The following is a 24,379-nucleotide window of genomic DNA, read 5'->3' on the forward strand; positions in this document are numbered from 1 at the left end:
GTGAGTCACCAGGGTATCACTTATAGCCTGTTACTTTTTTGTGTGCTTCCCCAGCCCCCCAGAGTAGCTAGTTGGAACTTAAGGTAAATATTTGGTTACTTGGTTGGTGGCTACTGCCACTTAGAAGTTATGGATCAATTACTGATTGTATTGAAACTAAATTAAATCAATTATGTCCTTTGTGTTTTGCAAGTTTCGTTTAGCTAAAATATCATGAAACTGGGGCAGTTTCATGGGCAAAGTATTTGTAAGTAAAGCTTCTGTGTTTCACCCTTGCTGAGCGTGAGCTCTGTTCTCACAATTACCCTGAAGTAAAAACATGGGAATTTGTTGTCATATGATCTAACTGTCGGGTTTGGGGGGAGATGGAATTGAAGCCCTCACTGTTCGTAAGTGTAACTTCTTGGGAGGTAATAGGATGTGTTGGTAGAAACACTTAAGTTCTTCCCAGCGGTAAAAGCTTAAAATTTGTGATCACTTAGAGAAAGTGAGGTAGAGGGTGAGGTGGGTAGGAATTAAATTTTCATGGGCATGTTCCTCATGGACTGAAGAATGGTAGAGAGAAAAGTCAGTGAAAGAGATAAGAGTCCAAGGAAATGAATATAATGTGTCAAGGTGGTTAAAATGACATCAGCAAAGGAAAACCTAGAGTTTGAAGAACGATGTTACTTAATGTAAAAAATATTAGTTTAGATTCAGATAGATCTGTGCTGATGCAAGTAATTCACATCTATTCATGATCATCACCAAGACATTTGCAAATGTAATCGAAGTCACAGTAGGAATGACCCTCACAATTGTGATTGAATGTGTCTATAACAGTGAGAAAAAAAAAAGATGGTTCAAAATAGAAGGTGACCTCAAAATAATCAAAAATGTAGTATCACATGCAGTGCTGTTTACTAGGCCATTGACTTGGGAGTAGTTTCAGTAGAGTGAGCACAGATTTGCTGACCACAGATGGAAATGGGCTCATTTTGTTTTCTTTGTTTAAAACCATACAAGCATATATTTTGCATTTAATGTCACTGGTTCAAATATCCAATTGCTGGAGTAAGTCCATTTTCCTATCCTTATTCTTACTGTGAAGTCCACTAACCTGACCGATTCCACCTCTGATTTCTGGTGCTCAGAACAACAAACACTGAGGTTGGCTCAAGTACTGTTTCAGGTAGCTCCAGACACCAGGCTGGTTCTCCAAGATCTGTCCTGCCCTACAGGACGGTAGGAGGCTGGTCAATTACCAGCTCTATAGGCATTAACTGCTGATCCACAGTCGCATTGAGGCAGCAAAATCACCCAAGCTCTGACTGCTCTGGACTCCCAGCTATGTTTCCTCTGGGCAGCATTATAGAAAGGGCAGGAGATTGGGACGGTGGGTGTGGGAGGGTCCCTGTAGTTTATTTATTTATTTTTTTTGCGGTATGCGGGCCTCTCACTGTTGTGGCCTCTCCCGTTGCGGAGCACAGGCTCCAGACGCTCAGGCTCAGCGGCCATGGCTCACGGGCCTAGTCGCTCCGCAGCATGTGGGATCTTCCCGGACCGGGGCACGAGCCCGTGTCCCCTGCATTGGTAGACGGACTCTCAACCACTGGGCCACCAGGGAAGCCCTCTGTAGTTTATTTTTTAATCACTCAGTTACAGAGGGCTCCAAAACTCTTGCCACATCTAGACCCAAAAGTAAAGGGCTCTGATTTGTAAAATGCAGATTTCTTGTTGCATTTGGACAATATGAGCAATGTGCTTTCATATTCTTTGTATTTCTGTAGTTGTTTGACTTAACTGTATCTACAAACTAAAAGAATAGAAAAAAAAAAAGGTTTGTTCCAAACTATACTTACATAAGCATTTCTTTCAGTAAGACATACATCAAATATTTGTATGCATCCTAGGGAAGTTTTAGGGAACCTAATGAGAGCTAACATATGTGAAAGAAGCTGAAAGAATTCATATCAAATCACCATTCATAGCAACTTTCTTACTGCCAATCTCTGGGTCACACTGAAATTTAGAATCACTTGTGCAGGGAACTGATTTTGTTTGGAAAAAGGGTGAGGAAGCTCTAGTCTCTATTTTGATGTAATTAAAATCTCTCAAGAGCATCAGCAGTCTATATAGCTTGATTTTGGAAAAGTAAAGGAAGCAGACCAGTTTTGAGCCCCAAACACATTTTCTTATTGAGTTCTCCATCAAAAACGGGCAGTTGTGGAGTTTTTCATCTTCATTACATGGTCGTAGGACTAGTGCAATCCAGGGAGTGAAGGAGGTACAAAGGTCAGGACAGGAAGCGTTAACTCATTTTAAGTTATAGATACAGTCACTGATCGTAAAATCTTTTATCATCTAGAGTAAGGTTTAATGTAGTCCTCAACGTATTCTGGAAACTCTCCTTGTCTTGTAAATGATGTTCTGCTTCTTCAGTATATAAGAGATCGTCAGAATTCAAAAGGTCAGTAAGTAAAGGGTTTCACCCCCAAACACCATCCTTTCAACTTTCTGGTGGGAAAGCCAGTGCTACTGGGTGCAAGTTCCTTCAGTGAATGTAGACATTTCATTGTCACTGTGATGTTGGTTGTCAGATTCTGGTATATTTCACTTAGGGAGGCACCATGTTATAAGCATTAGGAACTTCAAACTAAAATTTTCCACTCCAATGGTAACCCTTATCTAGGATCTCAGCTGAAAGGATTGAAGCTTGTTTGAATCAGAAAATGTACTTTACATGTGTAAGTATATCAGCTTCAAATTCTGCCAGATCTTTAATAAGCAACTTGTCTCTCACAGAAACCCTCTGATTAGGATAGAAACTGGCACATGTACAGACCCCTGGCCATTATCCGATGTCAATTTGCCTGGCAGAGTTAGCATTAATGCTACCTTTGACCTCGGCACCTGGAGACACAGGCTGGGTGCCCCACACCATTCCTGGGCCCCTGTTGCAGTCTGTACTTGGCAGGGCCAATGTGGGCCTTGTTTATTTTTCTTAAGTTGTTTTTTAAAAAAACATATGGCAAAATATAAAATTTACCATTTTAACCATTTTAAGTGTACAGTTCACTGGCATTAAGTACATTCACATTGTGCAACCACCATCCATCATCCCAAGTTGAAACTTTGTGCTCACTGAACAATAACTCTCCTTCTCCAGGACCTTGACGACCACCATTCTACTTTCAGGTCTATGAACTTGACTATTCTAGGTACCTCTATGAGTGGAATCGTACAGTGTTTGTGCTATGTGTCTGGCTTATTTGATTTCATAAGGTGTTGACTTGCTCCTCAGAGTGTGGTCTGTGCACCAGCAGCATTGGCATCACCTAGAACTTGTTAGAAGGGCAGAATGTTCAGACCTCCGAAATCAGAGTATATTTTCACAACTTCCCCAGTGACTCCTGCATGTTAAAGTTTGAGAAGCATTGGCTTTAACTACTGAGAATTCTAGATGGGTCAGGAACCAGGCAGGGAAGTCACCAGCCATTCAAGAGTGAGCAGCTGTGGTGTATCAGAAGCTTTTGGGCATTGTGTGTGGTAGTGAGCAAGACAGACATGGTCAGTCCACACTTCAGCAGCTTAGTCTAGAGAGAGAGACAGGAAGGAAATAATGTTTTAGTGCTAGCCAAAAGAAATAAAGGTTGCTAAACAGAAGGATGATAGCCAGACATGAAGAAGTGGCAAATCTTCCCTGATGAAGTGACATTTGGATTGAGTCCTAAAGGTTGGATGTGAGTTAGCTGATGCTTGGGGCTGGGGAAGAATTCCTGATGGAAGTGGCAGTGTGAGTGTCCTGCTGTGGAAGGAGCTTAGAGCTTTCTAGAGAAGGAGGTCACTGCAGCTAGAGCTAAATATGGAGGTGGGGGTGCAGGATAAAAGGAGATGAGGTTGGTTGCCGCTGGATGGTGGGTGCTGTGAGCCACGCTGAAGATCTCAAACAGCGAAGTAATGTGTTGGATGCGCTTTTGAAATGGATTCCACTGATGTGCTTTGGAGCGGAGACTATGGAAGCTTAAAGGGGCCTAGGTTTTGTTTTTTTTTCTTTGACCTAAGCCACCAGGGTGTAGGCAGCTGAACTAGGCTTGGCCATTTGGCTGCTCCCATGTAGGACTTAAATCTGGAGGCAGTGCAGCAAAGATTCAAAGAATGGGTATCTGGCAGTGACGAGTGACAGCCCAGTGGCGGCAGCACCAGTCCCACCAGTGGAACTTTCTAACCAGACTTTCCATGGCAGGACCCCGGCAGTCTTTTTTTTTTTTTTTTTTATAAATAGTCTTTCTTGGATCCTGACTGTGTTTTAAGACTGGTTCTTGATACTGAGTTGTATGAGCTGTTTATAAATTTTGGAAATTGACTCCTTACAGGTCATATCATTTGCAAGTATTTTCTCCCATTCAGTAAGATGTCCTTTCATTTTGTTGATGGTTTCCTTTGCTGTGCAAAAGCTTTTAAGTTTGATTAGGTCCCCTTTGTTTAATTTTGCTTTTAATTATTTTGCCTTAAGAGACAGATCTAAAAATATATTGTTATTTATGTCAAAGCGTGCTCTGCCTGTGTTCTCGGAGTTTTATGGTTTCAAGGCTCACATATAGGTCTTTAATCCATTTTGAGTTTATTTTTGTATATGGTGTTAGAGAATGTTGTAATTTCATTCTTTTACATGTAGCTGTCCAGTTTTCCCAGCACCACTTATTGAAGAGACTGTCTTTTCTCCATTGTATATTCTTGCCTCCTTTGTCATAGATTAATTGACAATAAGTGTGTGGGTTTATTTCTGGGGTCTCTATCCTGTTCCATTGATTTATGTGTCTGATTTTTGTGCCAATACCATACTGATTTGATTAACATAGCTTTGTACTCAAGCTTTGTGGTATTATTGTTCTGAACACCTGAATTAAGGAAGTGTGATACCTCCAGCGCAGTTCTTTTTTCTCGAGGTTGCTTTGGCAATTTGGGGTCATTTGTGGTTCCATATAGATTTTAGGATTACTTGTTTTAGTCCTGTGAAAAATGTCATTGGTATTTCGATAGGTATTGCATTAAATCTGTAGATTGCTTTGGGTAGTATGGACATTTTAACAATGTTAATTCTTCCAATCCAAGAACATGGGATGTCTTTCCATTTCTTTGTATCATTTTCAAATTCCTTCATCAGTGTTTTATAGCTTTCAGAGTATATGTCTTTCACATACCTGGTTAAGTTTATTCCTAGGTATTTTTTTATTTTTGATGTGATTGTAAATGGGATTGTTTCCTTAATTTCTCTTTCTCATAATTCATTATTACAAACAAAGAACCCAATTAAAAAATGGGCAGAAGGCCTGAATAGACATTTCTCCAAAGAAGATATATAGATGGCCAACAGACACGTGAAAAACTGCTCAACATCACTAATCATCAGAGAAATGCGAATCAAAACCACAATGAGATACCACCTCACACCTGTTAGAATGGCTATCACCAAAAAGTCTGCAAATAACAAATGTTGGTGAGGGTGTGGAGGAAAGGGAACCCTAGTACACTGTCAGTGTGAGATTGTGAATTGACGGAGCCACTATGGAAAACAGCATGCAGGTTTCTCAAAAAAACTAAAAATAGAAGTACCATATGATCCAGCAATTCCACTCCTGGGTATGTATCCGAAGAAAACAAAAACACTAATTTGAGAAGAATCTTGCACCCTAATGATCATAGCAGCATTATTTACAATAGCCAAGGTACGGAAGCAACTTAAGTGTCCATCAACAGATGATGGGTAAAGAAGATGTGATGTACGTACATACAGTGGAATATTATTGAGCCATAAAATGAAATTCTGCCATTTACAACAATGTGGATGGACCTAGAGAGTATTATGCTTAGTGAAATAAATCAGACAGATAAAAATAAATACTCTGTGTTATCACTTATGTATGGAATCTAAAAAATAAAACAAATGAATGTATATAACAAAACGGAAACAGACTTGCAGATACAAAGAACAAACTAGTGGTTACCAGTGCAGAGGAGGAAGGGAGGGAGAGGTGAGATAGGGGTAAGGGATTAACAGACACAAAATACTATGTATAAAATAAATAATCAACAGGGGTATATTGTACAGCACAGGGACATATAGCCATTCTTTTGTAATAACTTTAAATGGAGTTTATAAAAATAATGAATCACTGTGTTGTACACGTGAAACTAATATAATATTATAAATCAACTGTACCTCAATTAAAACAACAGACTGATTCTACAACATGCCCATTGATTCTAAGTTGCCTTACAGGCTTTCCTTTGAATTCCCGTTTTGATTGATTTAGCCAGAGCTGGTGTCTGTTGTTTGCAGCCTCACCACCCTGACAATTACTGTCTTGGTCCAGTGGGGAAAATGCTGCATGTTCTGTGAGGTTGGAAGTGAATAGAAGCTGTTGTCAGAGTTACGGGAATCTTCCAGCAAGGTCATCACTGTCATCAGGAATAACAGCCCCTCTTCGTTGATTTCTATGAAGGGTATTTTCTGTCTTGTTCTGACCCTGCTCTGCTGACTCCACCCCCGCCCCCTTCCCCAAGAGTCTTTCTGGGCCCCATCCACTCTCATGTGCCACCAAAGGTTGGGCAGCTGCCCATTAACATACACTTTAATAACAGTGTAGCAGGCGCAGTTGGCTGTCGAATAACTATTCTCCCTCCTTCCTCCATATTTACCAACAGGACTTTGATTTTGTTCAGATACAGGTGACCATGTCCTTTAGAGAAGAAACACATCAAGAACTTGGGTCCTGGATGATTGTGCTGAACACCTGAATTAAGCAGTGCTGATTAAGCCACCTCTTTTGGATTTCTTTTAATGTGAGTTAATAAGTTTTAATTTTGATTAAATTGCTTCTAGTTGAGTTTTCTGTTGCACCTAACAAATGCAAATAGTTAATAGTGCATTATATTTTTGAGTATTTACCTTTTAAACACTCTATTTAAAGTAATACTTTTAATCATCTGGATACTCTGAAAGGTAATTATTACTACCTTTGTTACGTTGATTCATTTTTTGTTTTTAGATTCCACATGTAAGTGAAAACATACAGTATTAGTCTTTCCTTATCTCACTTCACTAAGCATAATACCCTCCAGGTCCATCCATGTTGTTGCAGATGGCAACATTTCATTTTTTTTGATGGCAGAGTAACATTCCATTGTACATACATACCGCATCTTCTTTATCCATTCATCAGTTGATGGACACTTAGGTTGCTTCCAAATCATGGCTATTGTAAATAATGCTGCTATGAACATTGGGGTGCATGTATTTTTGTCAAATTAGTGTTTTCATTTTCTTTAGATACATACCCAGGAGTGGAATTGTTGGATCATATGGTAGTTCTATTTTTAATTTTGTGAACAACCTCCATACTGTTTTTCATGGTGGCTGTACTAATTTACATTCCCACCAAAAATGTACTAGGGTTCCATTTTCTCCATATCCTTGCCAACATTTATTTTATTTTATTTTTATTTATTTTTTTCCAACATTTATTATTGTTGTATTTTTGGTGATAGCCATTCTGACAGGTGTGAGGTGATATCTCATTGTGGTTTTGATTTGCATTTCCCTGATGATTAGCAATGTTGAGCATCTTTTCACGTGCCTGTTGGCCATCTGTATATCTTCTTTGGAAAAATGTCTATTGAGGTCTTCACCCATTTTTTAGATTGATTTGTTTGTTTTTTGAATTGGCTGAATTTTTTGTGTATTTTTGAATTTACTCCCTGGTCAGACATATCACTTGCAAATCTCTCTCCCATTCAGTAGGTTGTCTTTTCTGAAACATAATTATTAATATTTTAATGTTATAGGTGGGAAAACAGGCTCATAAAGATTAAGCAACATGATCCAAGATTATATGGTCTGTCAGTCAGGGTCCTAAGGAAAACAGGTGGTATACTCAAATTAAGATAATGTGAAGAGGGTTTATTTACAAAGAGACTAACTACAGAGTTTGGGGAGTGGTGTAGGGGAATCATAGAGCTAGTGTAGGAAGCCAGGGCTAGAAGAGTGGAGCTGTTACAGGGCGAGGTTACCTGAAACTGGAAGAAGAGATAGTCAGGTCGAGCAGTCTTCCTTGAGAGGAGCAGTGAACCTCGAAGGAGGGTTATGGTCATCTTGATGTGACCTCACAGGGAGTGATCCTTAGGGGAATAAACACCCTGACCTCACTCTCCTTCCTCCCTCTACTCTTCTGTTAGGCAGAGCCCACTGAGCTATTGGATGTAGTCCAAACAGACTGACTTGCAGGGGCAGAGAGCAAGGTGGAGAAGGATGGGGAGATAGAGGGACAATTGGAAAATATCTGTTGTGGTCCAGCCTCTTTGCCCCCTACTGTCCTCTCTTGTCCGAAATGCAGGTCAAATGTCGTCACCTCAACACAAGAGATGCCCAAAGTTCCATCAGCTATTTATCATCATGGGATGATGTTCATTTGTTCATACTTTCACATTAAACCTAAACAATTAGCCATCAACAGTGCCCTCATATAAAGTAACAGGAGGGAAATGGGAAGATAAAAACAAGTAATATAAAATATAGCTGTTACAATCCCTGCTTCTATAAGTGGACCCAATGCCAGTTGCCTCTTTCTAAGCCAGAGTGTGCTCCTTGGCTGTGCTTTTCCTTAGCTCATTCATTCCAAAGGCAGACCATTTAATTGCTGGTTCTGGAGCTACAAAGATAAATCAGTCACGTATTCTGACTAAAAGAGCTCACAATAGATGAAATAGTTATTTAATTTTAAATTTAGGGTAATAAGGGGTAAGTAGATACCTGATCTCTGGTTTGTGATGAAATTAAAAGAACAAGAACAACAATGAAAGCAACTCTGCTTTAACTGGGTTTTTTTTCACCCTTGGGATTATTAATTATCAATAATGGATTATTCTTTGCTGTGGGAGGCTGTCTTGTGCTCTGTAGGGTGTTTAGCATCATCCTCAGCTTCTCCCCACTAGGTACTAGTAGCACCCCGCCTCCATCGTGACAACCAAAATGTCTCCAGACTTTGCCAAGTGTCCCATGGGGAGCAAATTATTGCCCAATTGAGAACAACTGGCTTAAAAAGTAAAGAAAGAGGCCACTGCATGGATGTGTAGCAACATATTTATATGTCTCCAAATAATGGCTATTTAGTCAGTTGGGATTTCCCTTTTGTTTTGTTTGTCTTTTGTTGTTACAAGTAAACCTGCAGTGAACATACTTTCTTTGCGTACTTGGGCAGATATGTCTGCATGGCAGATTTCTAAAAGTGAAGTTTCTGGGTTATAGGATTGTGATGTTCTCAAAATGACTTCTAAGGGATTGAATAAATAGTGTTACCTTTACTGCTTTATTAAAATATTCTTTTTCAAATTGCCTCAAGTTTTACACTTAAATAATATCTAAGAAATAATGGCGTTTTTGGATAATTACATTTTATAACACAAATTAAAATAAACACATAGGGGCTTCCCTGGTGGCGCAGTGGTTGAGAGTCCGCCTGCCGATGCAGGGGACACGGGTTTGTGACCCGGTCCGGGAGGATCTCACATGCCGCGGAGCGGCTGGGCCCGTGAGCCATGGCCGCTGAGCCTGCGCGTCCGGAGCCTGTGCTCCGCAACGGGAGAGGCCACAGCAGTGAGTGGCCCGTGTACTGCAAAAAAACCCCAAAAAACCCCCCAAAAACCCACATAAATATTAAAAAATCCTAACGCACAACCAAAAATCATCTTTTATATTAAATATTGGGAAACAATGCTCTAGTCTATCTCCTTCATTTTAGAGATGTGGTAAGGCTATTTCAAGTTTACACTGATCTGGAGTCAACACTCTTTGTGTTCTTATGTTATTCAACCAATTGCTTTTGTTCGAGTCATACTTCTCCAATTCTTCCGCATGAGAATCATGAAAAGTTTGGTCAAATGCTTTGTTAAACCCACAGCCCTTCACGTCTGTGATCTTGCCTTCATCTAGTTGAGTGTGTAGAATGTGGAAAAGGTTGTGCTGCAGTGGGGATTTCTTCAGCAAGCCAACTAAAAGGTATTGTACGTGCCTCTTCTCATTTCGTGAGAACAGGCTGAGCATTGGGAAGGAGTGTTTCCTAAGCATCTGGGTGGGTGTGTGAAAATACAAAGCAACGGTCATACTTTTGACAGCAGGAACCCAAGGAGGAGGATTGGGAGCGAGCAGTGCAACATGGCACAGTGACTTTCAACCTGACCCTCACTCAGCATTTCACTGTTCATCATCTCCTACACACAGAGGCTTAGTTGCCAATTCTTTGGCACAGTCATCCCTGAATGAAGCAGACGTCACTCCTGGGCATCCATTGTTATATCTTGCCGTTCTTCTCAGCATCATTAGTCACTTTTGAAAGTATGGAAGAGGGAGGTCTGGGATCCAGCCTTGCCCACTGCAGCAGACTAGGAGCCCAGAACACTGAGCCAGGTTCAAGTGAAGGAGGTTCAGTTGGCAGGCAGATCTGGCCCTGTGATGGGTACAGCATGAACAGCTAGTGCTCCTGGCAGGAGTCTGGGTGGAAGGGCACAAACCTCGTGGGAAATCTCAGTGATGTGGTATCTGGGGAGCAGGAGGTGGGGTGAAGGGAGGCTTAGAAGCAGAGAGAAACAGGCATTCACATCAGGGTGGTCTTAAAAGACAGGCAGTAAGGCCCCAGGAGCCTGGCAAGAATGAGTCAGGACCCAGGCCCTAGGAACCAACTGTGGTGCCTACAGTTATAAACCAGGAAGAGAAATCAAAGCAGAGACCCAGAAACAAGACTTAAGGCACATGGGCTGGGAATTGGGAAACAAGTAAGAGCTTGGTCACTAGAGTTAGAAACCGCACCAGGGGTAATCTGCCAATGGTGCGAGATGTTGCCAGATCTAATCCAGCACTGCATTTATGAGGCTTAAGTATCTCCTGATTCTGGTTAATATTAGCTCAAGGTATGGAGGGTGGCATTGAACATGCAGGTGAGACCTAATGGTAGTACAGAGCGGGAACTGGATCTCAAGGTTGTTTGGAAACAAAACTCATGTGCTTTACTCTACACTCATCCGAGAGATACAAGAGAGGGACACACACTGGCTCTGAGGAGTGTGATCCATGTGCTCACTAAACTAGAAGCTTCTTGAGCAGAAACTGTCTTCATCACCACATACCTAGGGTGCCTATCAGGGCCTGGCCTGTGCTGAGTGAATATTCGTTGAATACATAAAGGAAGGCAAAGAGGGCTGAACAAATGGAGACACAGCCCCTGTTGGGTGGGGTATTCTCTGGCTTTCCCAAGTTTCAGTGAAATATCCTTGCCCTAAACATTCTATACCAACTTATTGTTCTTATTCCATGATATCCAAGCAACCTGCTGTTACAAGTTAAACTTTCCTAGTTTCTTCATATTGGAAATGAAGTGAGTTCAACCACTAGTCATTGTTACTTCCCAGTGTCATTTATTATATTGACATCTGGTTAGCACCTCAGTGGCATGTGGATTAGGTGAGCTGTGTAAGTCTCCAAGAGGATGAACATCGTGGATACATTGAGAACATCCAGTTTCTGGTTCCCCCTGATTGAGGTTCACACCCTGAAATATGGGACCTACTCATGATCTGAGAGCCTCGATAGCAGAAAAGAAAACTAGTAGATCATGAAAACACTGGAGTATAGATCTATGTTATTTATCCTTCATATTATTGTTATATTTTTAAAAAATTGGCTCCCAGGTGTCCAAAATTGGGTTCATTATATTGCTTAGGTTCATGACACCTCTCATGACAGTGTCACCATTGGCTCATATACTGGCTCAAACATTGCTGACTCAAACAAAAATTCAGATTTCTGTCTTCTCTTGAGAAATTGAAGAATCCTCCAAAAGATTGGTTCTATTTCACTGTAAGGCAGAAATTAGTGGCTACTCAGTGCTGTCCCTGTTCATACCAATCTCTGTTGTCTCCTGATAAGAGAAGTTGAAGTGTATCACTGGACTTGAACCGTTATTCTAATCAAGTGGAAAGTAAACTATTCTCTTGTGTCCACTTCACCGATTTACATTACCTGCCTGTCAGCATTTGAGTTTGAGAACCCTGCTCTGGGAGGAAACTCCTGTGCCATCCCTAATAACTACTACCATTCACTGAGCCCTTACTTATAGGCAAAGCACTGAACTAACAGTTTTTCACACATTATCTCTATTCATATAAAACCCTATGAGGTAAGATAAGTGTTATCTCCATTTTACAGGTGTGGAAACTGAAGCTCAAAGAGCTAAATAACTGCCCAAGATGATAAAACTTCTAATTTTTGACACTGGAATTCAAACTTTGGCCTGCCTGAGTCCATAGCTGGGCCTTTTTTGTTTGTTTGTTAACATCTTTATTGGAGTATAATTGCATTACAATGGTGTGTTAGTTTCTGCTGTATAACAAAGTGAATCAGTTATACATATACATATGTGACTGGGCCTTTTAAACTTTACATTACACAGCTTTTCTAACCACTAATCTTATAACAATAGAATTACTGCTGCCCTTCAGTGTTTCTTCCTCATACTCAGTCCACATGGGGCTGAATTCCAGAAAGAGGGGCTGAGTGCCACCCTGCCCTCGCCAGGGCCCATGGTGGACACCCGCTCTGTGCCAGTGTCAGAGGGAGTTGTTGCTTTGTTGGATCGGAGAGCTATAGCTCTGCTGGACGGGAGGACGGGAGATGCTGGGGTCACTGTGACTCTGGGGCAGCTGCCCATTAATCACTGTTCCTGGTTTTGTGTGTGTTTAGCTGGGCTATCCCAGTGTTGTCCCAGCGTCATACCTGGGGAAGAGCATATAAAGGGGCTCGAGGTCTAGACCTGCAGCTCTCAGACCACGGAGATGGGGAAGCTGTTGCTTTGGGTTGGTGAGTGTGGTGGGTCCCAGCCCCGCAATGTCTCTTAGTTCAGGAGGTGCCAGGCTTCATAAGCTCATTGTCTCGCTGGTTCCTGGGAAGCATTCTGCGACTCGGGGCCCTGGATTTAGTAGAGGTAGGACAGGACACAGTGAAGGGCCAGAGGGGCCCAGGGAGGAGAGATCAGAGCAGTGGTGGTACCCTGGCTGCACATTAAACATTTTTATGCCTGGCTTCCACCTCAGACCAGTTCATTCAGAATCTCTGGGGGAGGAGCCAGGATATCACTACTTTTAAATTAGCATCCAGGGTTGAGAACCATTGACCTAGAGCTTTTGCTGGGACTTCTAAATGTCATGGTTGTCCCTGTGCAAAGCATGTGTGTATACGTATGGTGTTTACTGAAGTGGAAAGGAGATCAGATAGATCTGACTTCACCTGCTCAGTGCAGAGAAGAGGAAAGAGGGAAGGGTGTGTGTGTCTCCATTTGCTTGAGTTGGTGGGTGTACTCAGAACTGGAGGGTGTGCTGGGGTGTGTCACTCCGGGTGTGCCTGTGAATCTGCGTGTGATTCCTCCTTTGTGTCCTGCAGGGCTGGTTCTTGTGCTGAAACACCACAATGGTAAGGACCCTGTGTGGTCCTCTCCAGAGCCAGGGAGAGTGTCCACCTGAGAAGTGCTCCATGTCTAGCGCTCTTGCAGCCCCGCCCTGCCCTGGCTCCGTGTCAGGGATCGCTGACTCAATGCAGTTCAGCAGAGGATTTTCAGTCACCTGCTGTTTGGCTCACTCCTTGTGCCAGGATCCAGACTCGAGGATCCATTCTGAACAGGGTTTCACAAGGCATTCTTCCCCCCGCCCCCGGGGACCCCAGCAGTGGGGGAGGGACCTGCCTTCAGTGTAGCTCTGGGGTGTGAGTGGGGGGGTGTTACTGTGGCCTTGCCTCTTGAGCTGTGTCCACGCTGCTCTGTGGAAGCTGAGCTCCATCCCCACCTTGGTTTCTGCCAACAAATGCCTGCTCTCCCCTGCCAGGTGCTGCCCACAAACTGGTGTGTTATTTCACCAACTGGGCATTTAGTCGGCCCAGCCCTGCTTCGATCCTGCCCCGGGACCTGGACCCCTTTCTCTGCACCCACCTGGTGTTTGCCTTTGCCTCAATGAACAACAATCAGATTGTTCCTAAGGATCCCCAGGATGAGAAAATCCTCTACCCAGAGTTCAACCAGCTCAAGGAGAGGTGTGTTCCCTTTGGATGTGGGGCTGTATTTTACAAATGGAAGAGAGTTAATCCTTTTCTGCTGTGAGTCGTCCACTTTCCTCTGATTCTTGTATCCTAACCTCCTGTCCAGGGCTCTCCGGAGCTTCCCTGCCTTGGGAGCTCCCCACTGACCAGCACTCTCAGCTCGTCCTTGCCTCCTTGCCTTCGTGGCTGCTGTGGCCCCTGCTTGGAATGCCCTCCTCTCTCTTCTCTGCCTGGCATCCCCCAACTCACCCTTCAAGCCCCGTGTTGAGGATTCTATGTGTTAATGCTGTTCAAGCGCTTCAGGGAGGGCTGTGCATCACAAATGCTTCACAAATGCTAGTGTTTCTGTTACCATCTATCACCTGCAAATGAGCCCCCCAAGGGAAGGGCCAATGTCTGTGATATCTTTGTTCACCAGTGGCTGGGTCAGTGCCCGGCAGAGAGCTGGTGCTCAGTACTCCCTCCCCAGGACTCCTGGGCTCTCCTGTCCAGGGGGTGGTCTGTCACTGCATCCATGGTTATAGAAGGGTGGGGAGAATCCATGTCACTAGATTACAAGCTCTGGAGAGGAGAGCAGGGAGCTTATCCTCTGTTCACTGCTGGATCTCAAGCACCTAAAGCAGTCAGTGGCAAATAATAATTGCTCAGTAAACGTTTGTGACTAAGAAAGTGAGTGAAGAGAAATTTTAGGAGGCTTTTTCTTTTCCTTTTTATGGGACTGTCATGGGAGCGGGGAGTTTGGGGGCCTTTGGGCAGCCTTGGCGTTCCTGGGTGTGATGACTTTTGTGTGGGCTGGTTGTTCTCCCTCTTTTCCTTCTTCCCTTCTTGGGTTCTGCTGGGCTCTGCTCTTTTCTTCCTTAGGTTCCCCCACCCGTCTCCCCCGTTCCGTTCCTGTCCTCCCATCCCACTTACTTGCCACAGTCCCCAAATGAATGAATGAGAACCCAGCTCACAGACTCTGTCCTGCATCACAGGAACAAGGAGCTGAAGACACTGCTGTCCATCGGGGGGTGGAACTTCGGCACATCGAGGTGAGACTGTGCTGTCAGGTCTTCTCTCTGGGGTGGGGGCGGTGTATGGGGGAGAAGCAGGCAGGCCGGAGGTGAGGACAGAGTGGGGAGCCAGCTGGGCTGTGGGGAGACACGCTACTACTCCCCCGAGTCCTGACCTGGCCCTGGAGTCCAGGGTCCCCCGACCTCTCCTCCATGGTGAATGAGGGGAGACCAGGCAGGCTCAGGAGATGGTGAGAAAGGGGCTGGGGGGAAATGACGGGAAAATGGGGTGCTCACAGTTGTCCCCTCAATGCTTCAGAAGAGGCAGGGCTTTTGCCTCAGAGGGGAGGAGTCTTGTTTAGGACTTGGATAAACCCCAAGCCTCCCAGGGCCTGGGTTTCCTCGCTTTATAAATGGAGCCAGTGGTATCAACCTGAAAGGATGGGAGGAAAGAAAGTGATATAAACCAGATGCTCAGCTGAGCACCTGGGCACATGGTCTGTGTCCAGTGCATGGTGGCTACTCTTCGTTACCCTCCACTAGGCAGTGTGGAGGTGACAAACTGCCTTCATGTTCTCTGAAGAAACTTTCCCCCTATTTCATGGCTGAGGCCAAGGGTAGAGAGTTGCCTCCCTTCCTGCCTTAGAGGAAGGAGCTGTAGGAGAGGGGCACCTGGAAGCCTGAGAGTGAGGGACTGTGAGGAAGCACCTGGCACAGAACCCAGGAGCAATGCAGGGAGGATGCAGGGAGCTGGGTGAGAACTGGCTCTGCCTGACCCCAGGCCTCGCCTCTCCCTGGGCCACGACTTCTTGAACATTCACTGTGTACAAACGCTGGCCAGAGGCTTTGCATGCATTATCTCATGGTTACTTGGGAGAGGCTTACAAAGTGGCTGTTTACATTCTAAATTTGCAGAGAAAAGCAGGAATGCGAGCTTAAGAAACGTACCATATTTCACACAGGTGACCATGAGAGATGGCCCAGCTATGGGTGGAAACCAGATAATGGAACTAGGCCTGCCTAAGTCTGAATCTGGTTAATTTTCTAATCATTGCACTCAGGACTAGTCCCAAATTGCTTAACGTTCAACTCCGATAACTTACAAGTTTTCCAATAGTGTCTTCACTGTGAAAGAGAAAGCACTAGAAAAAAAAAAAAGAAAGAAAGAAAACAATCAAACAGCCAAAGAACAAAAGAGCAAAGAGTACAGAACTCCTAGTCTGAGCATGGCCCTCCTGTGCCACGTTAGCTCAGAGGTCTTTCTGGAAATGCTGGCCCTTGGCTCATGTTTCCTCCGCTAATCTGTTCAGGCAGAGAAAGTCAGTGCCAGGACAGGGTGTCAGGACTGAGCTGTTACCCACGAGGAAACAGCAGAGGGACAGTGCGTGGCTAGGGGCGGACCATGCTTTCAGAGGCCAAGCTGGCCTGAGCCTGCTCTCTCCACCCCAGGCTGTGTGCTTGTTTCCATCTGGCAGGGGAAGTTGTGGTTTGCAAATCCTCCCTGGAGCCTGAAGTCCCCATTCCTGGGTATTGGAGCCCCGTGCTGGGAGGCTCTGAGAGTTTCAAAGACCTGCCTTCCTTTCCTCAGTCACATCCACTGTCCCCTCCATGGGGTGCGAACCAAGGGGTCTTGTAAGGGAGGCTGAGGTTGTGCAGAAAACACTCCTGGCCTCACCTCTGGTCTCCCTGCAGGTTCACCACGATGCTGTCCACATTCGCCAACCGGCAGAAGTTTGTCAATTCAGTGGTAGCCCTCCTGAGGACACATGGCTTTGATGGTCTGGACCTCTTCTTCTTGTACCCTGGACTCAGAGGCAGCCCCAGGCATGACCGCTGGACCTTTGTCTTCTTACTTGAAGTAAGGCCAGCCTGGCAGCTCCCGAATCCAGAAATGATTCTACTTTGATCATATCTGGGCTCAGGGCACAGGGGAAGCCTAAGGCCGGGGAGAAGGGCAAGACAGCGGTAACAGAAGGTTGTTTACTGCCATCACCTGCAGGTGTTGGACAAAGAGCTGCCTAGCAAGGGCCCTATGGCGGCTCTTTCTCTCTGTCACATCCGGGCCTTGGCCCAGCCCTCCAGCCTGAGTGATGCCTTCTCTGTGCAGGCCCTGGACTCCCTCAGGTGGGCTGTCTGAACTCTGCTCCTGGGCCTGCTGCCAGCCTTCTGTTCAATGACTTACCACATTGGCTCACGTCCGCCTTTCTCACGAGCCGGTGGGCAGGGCCGGTGTCTGACTCTCCTGGCTCAAGGGGCTCCGTAAATAAAGGTTTCTTGGATGAGTCTTGTTTTCCCAGACTCTGCTTTGTCGGGTTCTCGCGTGTGCCTCTCTTTCTTCCCAGGAGCTCCTGCTTGCTTTCAGGAAGGAGGCGCAGCTCACCATGCGTCCAAGGCTGCTGCTCTCTGCTGCTGTCTCTGGGGATCCCCGTGTCATCCAAAAAGCGTATGATGTGCACCTCCTGGGGAGGTGAGTGGGTGCTGCGTTGGTGGGCAGGACATTGGAGGGAAGGAGACATCTCACGCTCAGAACCCCAGAGGTGCCCAAGGACTGTCCTTGAGCTTTTCAAGTTCCTGCCCTGCTGTAAGTGCACCTTTGGGAGGTGGGCTGATTAGGAGCATAGGTGGGGACAAGGGTTATTCCATTATATTCTGGGCTTTCCTTAGGAGATCAGAGGGAGGTGATGTAGTACCAGTCCACACCACAGCATCCTCTTGGGTAGAGATCTGTATCGCCTATCGCTGGGTCTCTAGGAGAAGAATCCAGGAGTCTGGCCTCTGCTGTCCCAGAGTCCCCTTAGACATACACTGTGTGCCAGATGGCTGGTATCATAGAGATGGATTAATTACCAACTACTGCCACTGAAACAAAAATACGAATGCCCAGTCAGGCCCAGTTTTCAGAGCACAGGTCTTCATGCAAAAGTTACAAAATCAGGCAAAGAGAGCTCCTAACTTTCTGGACAGCTCTGGACTAATTTTCTCAAAGCTCAAGAATCGGGTATTCACAGATGTGATAACTGAGGTAGAGGCAGAACACAAGAAATCACATGCAATTTTTGCATGTGATTACACTTAAGGAGAGTGGTTCCATGGTGGCAGGAAAGGTGAGAGACATAGTGGGGCACAATTGGCTAGTGTTGGTCTTACAGCCAGGCAGGGTTGAGTGAGACCACCTTCACCTAGCTGGGTCACCTTAGACAAATTAGATAACGGTCTGAGTTTCAATTTCTTCATTTTAAAATGGAGACAATTGTAGTACTTAGGGCATTGGACAGATTAAAATTAAATTAGATAATCCATGTTAACCTGGACACCTGTGACCTGGTAGGGCTCAATTATACTTTGTCATTTGGAAAGCTTTCTGGAAGAGATAGGTTTCAATGGTTCCTATAATGGTAGAAGGACAGAAGCTTTTTCATGCTGTGGGTCAGAACTGCTTACACATGACGATTTATGCAGACCTCTGTTGCACTTGTATCAGCCTGAATGCCTTTGTTTTCTGTTCTGACCCCTGCTCACTCCCTTGGTTACTCTCAGCATGGCATAGGTCCTGATGCACCGCTGTCCCTAACCAGCTGTGTGTTCCAGGGGCAGCCTCTCAAGTGGAGGGCACAGCTTGGGCCGTCCCCACAGGCAGAAATGGCAGGGAAGTTGGGTGCCCAATTTACAGCTAGTTAGCTAGTCATCGCTGTGATGATCGGACTTGAAAATCTAGCTAGCACGATCTTCATATCTCCTCTTCCTGCCCCTTACAGACTACTGGATTTCATCAGCGTCTTGTCTTATGACTTACATGGAAGCTGGGAAAAGTTCACAGGACACAATAGCCCGCTGTTCTCTGTGCCCAAGGACCCCAAATCTTCGGTAAGAAAGAGAAAGCTCTCATGTGGCCCAGAAATCTGTCCCTGAGTCAGGCCATTGGCTCCTGGTAAGAAGGAGGGGTTTGTGTTCTTCCTGCCTGCAGGCATATGCCATGAACTACTGGCGAAAGCTTGGGGCAGCACCTGAGAAGCTCCTTATGGGGCTCCCCACCTATGGACGTACTTTTCGCCTCCTCAAAGCCTCTGAGAATGAGTTGTGGGCAGAAGCTGTGGGACCGGCACCTCCAGGGAAGTACACCAAGCAAGCTGGCTTCTTGGCTTATTATGAGGTGACAGGAATGGGGAGCTCTGTCTATTAGTTAGGGCTCTCACACCCCAGCCCAGGGCAAGAGCAAGGACAGGGAGAAAGGCAAGAGTGAGGGCTGGAGACAGGACAAGGAGGTGGTTTCCTGGGGCAAGGGAAACCCACTCTCTGGGATATTCTCTGTTTCTTCGGGGGAAGTTATTTGAGTCCTTTGTTAGGGGTGAGGGACTAGGTGGAGTCTGAATGGAGCAGGACAGATAATTTTACCCCTTAGAAGAATCTTAAAAGATATTTAAGTCAATCCTGACTTAATATATGGCCTAAACATAATTAATATTTGCTATATATATATATATATATATATATGTCCTCTCACTCTCCCTGATTTCCAGATACCCCTCACCCAGCTTCAATCAATAACCACTCATGGCCAATCTTGTTTCTTCCCTGCTCCCTGAATCGCTCCCTCCCACTACTAGATAATTTTGAAGTAATTCAAGGCATCTCCCATCACAGATTCTTTCTCCTCTACCCTAATTCCACTCCCTAATCCCCATCTCAGCAAAGCTTACTGTTGACTGAAGGAAAGAGACATGGACCCAAGGGATGTGAAACAAAAGAGAAGACAGTAAGGGGCACTGAGTGGGTGGCTATATTACCTGTGAATGTCTTATGGCACAGGTGGATTTTGAGCAGATCTTTGAAGCACAGGTAGAGTCCTGATGGGCAGGAATGACAAGATGGGAAGGACCTCCTAGGCAGAGAACAGCAGGCACATAGACACAGGTGTGTAGGGGCGCCAGGGGGTGAGCTGTGTCTTTACCTGAGGTAGTAGTGGAGGTGCTGGTGTCTCTCCAATCTCTATTCTGTGCTGGCTGCCTGGAGATGTTTTCCTGCTAGTCCAATGAAGCATGGTTATGAGTGATAACATAGTTGAAGGAGTGTTCTTGAAAGACATTATGGGTCAAAGAAATTTTGGTAGACTAAACCTTTAATTAAAAAAACAAAAACAAACCTTACACATTAACTTCTGCAGCCCAACTTGAACACATCTACGTCTTTGCAGTCTATGGTCTCCGGCTCAGGGATGGGTACCCAGTCCACACTCAATGCTTCTTTGATTGTGATAACCTAGTTCTCCCTACCTTCAAGACCTTTATATTTATTATAGATTCGAAAGTTAGTTTGATAACTACCTAGATGGGGTAGTTTATGTTGGTTTTAATGAACAGAGGAGATACTTGTTCATGAAAATTCTTTGTAAAAGATACAGTTTGGTCCAGAGTCAAGTCTGTTACTGTAGTAGTTTGGTATTGACATTATTTACCAAACCCTGGTTTGGTTACTTAAGGATGTCAGCCACTCCTTGGTTCTCTCTCTGTTTATCCATTGCGGATGTCAGAGGAAGGAATGTGCAGTAGTAGGAATTTTGCAGAATAGAGAGAAGGTCCCTTGTGAGTGGCTTCCCCGCCCCCTCTTTGGTCTGCCTTCTTCTCACTCCCTGGTGGGGGATTCTTGGGTTCTTTATCCTTGCTGGCGCTTCCCTCCGTGGCACAGAACTGACCTGGTGATCTTCTTGGCAGATCTGCTCCTTCATCTGGAGAGCGAAGAAGCGCTGGATTGATGATCAGTATGTCCCATATGCCTACAAGGGGAAGGAGTGGGTTGGCTATGATGATGCCGTCAGCTTCAGTTACAAGGTGAGACCTTGTTCCTTTCTTGCTCCAGCATAGAGTTTCCCTCTGCTTCCATGAGGCCTTTGTCTGTACAGTGTGTGAGTGTATGTGTGTGTGTACCTATAAAACTGGCAGGTTAACTTGTTAGCCTGTAAGTAGAAAAAAATCTCAGAATCTTCAGTTTCAAACTTAACAATTATGGGGTTCATTCTTATTTTACATTTGGGAGAAGTAAAGCCCAGAAGGAGCCAACTGATTTGGCTTTGGAGCTGTTTGGATGTGACAGATTGTATCTTTTCCATCAGCCTTACAGAAAACACTCATAAAGTAATAATAAAACCTGGATTCAAGGCTAAACATCCTCCTTTCAGTTATATCTGAAGTTTAAAAAATCATGGATAAAAGCCTTTATTTTCTTATATGTGTAAAGGGTACAATATTATGTGCTCTACTCCTCCTTTCTAGCATCGCTACGGTATAAGGTATGTTGATGTGATTTTTAAAAACTAAAGCAATATCTATCATTTAATATGATGATAGTGGTGATTAGCAGGCTGGGGAGCCAGACAGTATTTAACATTTATGAACATTTACTATGTGCAAAGCATTGCTCCAAATATTTTACATGTAGGAATTTAAAAATTGTTTTTCAAATCGTGGCAAATTATATACAACATAAAAGTCACCATTTTACCCATTTTGTTACAGTTCAGTAGCATTAAGTACATTCACATTGTTGTGTAACTATCACCCTTATCCATCTCAGAACTTTCTTGTCTTCCCAACTGAAACTCCACACCTATTAAACAACTGCCCGTTCCTCCCTCATTCAGCTCCTGCTAATCCCAGCTCTACCTTCCATCTCTATGAATTTAACTACTCTAAGTACTTCTGTGAGCGGAATCATAGTATTTGTCTTTTTGTAACTGGCTTATTTCACTTACCATAATGTCTTCCAATTCCATCCATGTTGTAACATGTGCATGTAGGAGTTCTTTGGATCCTAAAAATGTTGGAAATGTTATTATCCATTTTTTTTTACACATGAGGCAACTAAGACACATAGCTTTATGTAACTTTTTCAAGATCCCATAGCTAATAAGCAGTAGAGGCTAGATTCAGATCCAGACTACATGCCTAACCATCCTGCCATATTGCCTTCTGAGAGCCCATCTGTTTTTGCCATTGTACCTAGTACAGTGGGTTGACTGACTACTGCTTTTTCAGGCTTTTTTCATAATGAGAGAGCATTTTGGGGGGGCCATGGTGTGGACACTGGACCTGGATGACGTCAGGGGCACTTTCTGTGGAACTGGCCCTTTCCCCCTTGTCTACACGTTGAATAATCTCCTGGTGAAGGCTGGTGAGTAGCTATGACCTGGAAACTGGGGTTGGCTGTTGCACACCCAGCTACTGGTGCGTGCTTTCTGTTAGATCTAAAGGCTTTGGTGAGGCAGCATGACACTGAAAGAGGAGAATAAACTTTGATGCCACGCTAGTCTGCTTTCTCATCTTGGTTTGAGTGCATGCTCTATTTGACCTCTGTGACCTTTGTTTTCCCCATCTACAAAATGGGAGTAATCCTTACACTCAGGACATTATACAAACTAAATGAGATATGGAATGAAAACTTGCTGGCTCATAGTGAACACAATATATGTTAGTTTATTTCTCTATTTCTTTTTCCTGTTTTCATGGGACAAGAGCCAGAAAAGGAAATTAGGTTTCTTTTTGATATCTCTTTGATAGTAGAGACTGCCTTGGCAGTTAGGAGATGGAACCTGGCATGCTAGAGCTGCAACAATCTTGGAGGTGGTCTATAACCCTCATTTTGTGAGGAGACTAGGGCTCAGAAAGATAATACAGCCAGTCGGGGTGAAAATGGGACTCCAACCCAATTCTTTACAGCATGCTGTCTAGAGCAGCTTCCTGGCCCTCAGCCTTGTTCCTGGTGCCTCCCAGGATGGGGGGACACAAAAGGGTTCTCCTTGAGGATTCCACAAGTAAGAAATAGGCTTTGGGGGCAAGGTCTTACTCAAGGTGCAAAGGTCAAATCAAGGGCTTAAGCATAGAGAACTGGCAGACTCATCCTTGGGGTTACTCACTGGAAATGTAACAGACCCACTGAGTACCCATGGGTCCCTGGGATCATGTTAACATGATGAGGTAGGGGAGCAGGGCTTCCATGTGTTGAGATTTTGTCTATGTCCTCAAGTGGGTACATTAGGAAATCCTCCAATTCTGGTTTGGGAGCAGGTACTTCAGCCCTGGAGTGGGTCTAGTCCTGCCAGTAATAGGATGGGAAGGAAGGGGTAGGAATCTCAACCTTTTCTGATGATTTCCTCTAGAGTTCAGCTCAACTCCTCCACCAAACTTTTGGCTCTCAACTGCTGTGAATTCTTCAAGAATTGGCCCAGAAAGGCTGACTGTGATCAAGGATTTGACCACTGATTTGGGGATCTTGCCCCCAGGAGGGGAGGCTGTGGCCACCGAGACCCATAGAAAGTCTGAAACTATGACCACAGTCCCCAGAGGTGGGCTTGTGACCCCTACAAGGGAAACTCTGTCCTTTGGAAAACACCCCCTAGCTCCAGAATGGAAGACTGAAACCCCTGGAGAGGAGACCATGACCCCTGTGGGCCACCAGGCTGTGACCCCTGGAGGGATAACTGTGGCTCCTATGCATCTTCAGACTGGAGAGAAAACCATGCCCCCAAGAAGGAAGGCTGAAGCCCCTGAGAAGATGACCATCCCCTCAGGAAAGATGACAGTCACCCCTGCTGGGCAGACTGAGACTCTTGAGAAGAGAATTTGACTTCTGAGGTGGACCCTGAACCCCTGGTGGGTTACTTTGGTCTTCACAAAGAAGCTGAAAACTGGATGCTACTCTCTGGTCCTGTCATCTCGCCCCCAGGACACACTCCTCTTGCTTTTGACAAGCCCTTTGTTCCCACTGATGGAATCATTCCTCTGATGACTCAGTAACCTTTCCAGTGAGTCCTCTCTCTCTAAAGAAAGAAAATCCAGAAAACTCTGCTGTGGACTGAGGATCCTAAGATCTGTTGTTGGCAGAAACTGGGGAAAGTCCTTGCCTTTTCTTCTAGGTCCCCTGACCAAAGCTGCCTGTGCCCAGCCATTCATAAACCATTCTTGGGGCAAAGCAGGCCCCAGGCCACACTGAGTTAATCTCTCTTCTGTTGAATAAACTGGAAGCATAAGAATTCATTTGAGTTCTCTGAAGTTCTTTTCTTGAAATGACCTGTGCTAGCCAGTTATCAGCTTCTCCCTTTCAAGGTCACTTTCCTCTCCTGTTATTTTTGGAAAGAGGGAGTTTTTGTCTAGCCCATGCTAATGTGGATTCCAGTGTCCATTATGTGCTTCCCTCTCTGCCATGAACAACTGCTGACTTCACTGTTGGTCAGAGCCAGAATCTCCTCTAGAGAAGTTTTCCATACTCCCCAAGGGGGCTG

At 44.8% G+C, this 24,379-nt stretch overlaps 1 protein-coding gene and 1 pseudogene across 1 annotated transcript; one reads left to right on the forward strand and one right to left on the reverse strand.

The window, feature by feature from the left end:
- Positions 1-87: 87 nt before the first annotated feature.
- Positions 88-24,124, forward strand: OVGP1 (oviductal glycoprotein 1). Its single transcript, XM_060301387.1, is given in 12 exon segments — positions 88-6,825; positions 6,954-14,110; positions 15,091-15,147; positions 16,801-16,966; positions 17,451-17,575; positions 18,864-18,972; positions 19,073-19,258; positions 20,817-20,933; positions 22,137-22,272; positions 23,258-23,710; positions 23,713-23,862; positions 23,865-24,124. Coding segments are annotated over 11 exon segments (1,671 nt in total). The 5' UTR covers positions 88-6,825; positions 6,954-14,030; the 3' UTR covers positions 23,957-24,124.
- On the reverse strand, positions 2,340-3,013 carry LOC115859731 (NEDD8-conjugating enzyme UBE2F pseudogene; annotated as a pseudogene).
- Positions 24,125-24,379: the final 255 nt, after the last annotated feature.

Source organism: Globicephala melas, chromosome 1 (assembly GCF_963455315.2).
Source record: "Globicephala melas chromosome 1, mGloMel1.2, whole genome shotgun sequence".
NCBI lineage: Eukaryota > Metazoa > Chordata > Mammalia > Artiodactyla > Delphinidae > Globicephala > Globicephala melas.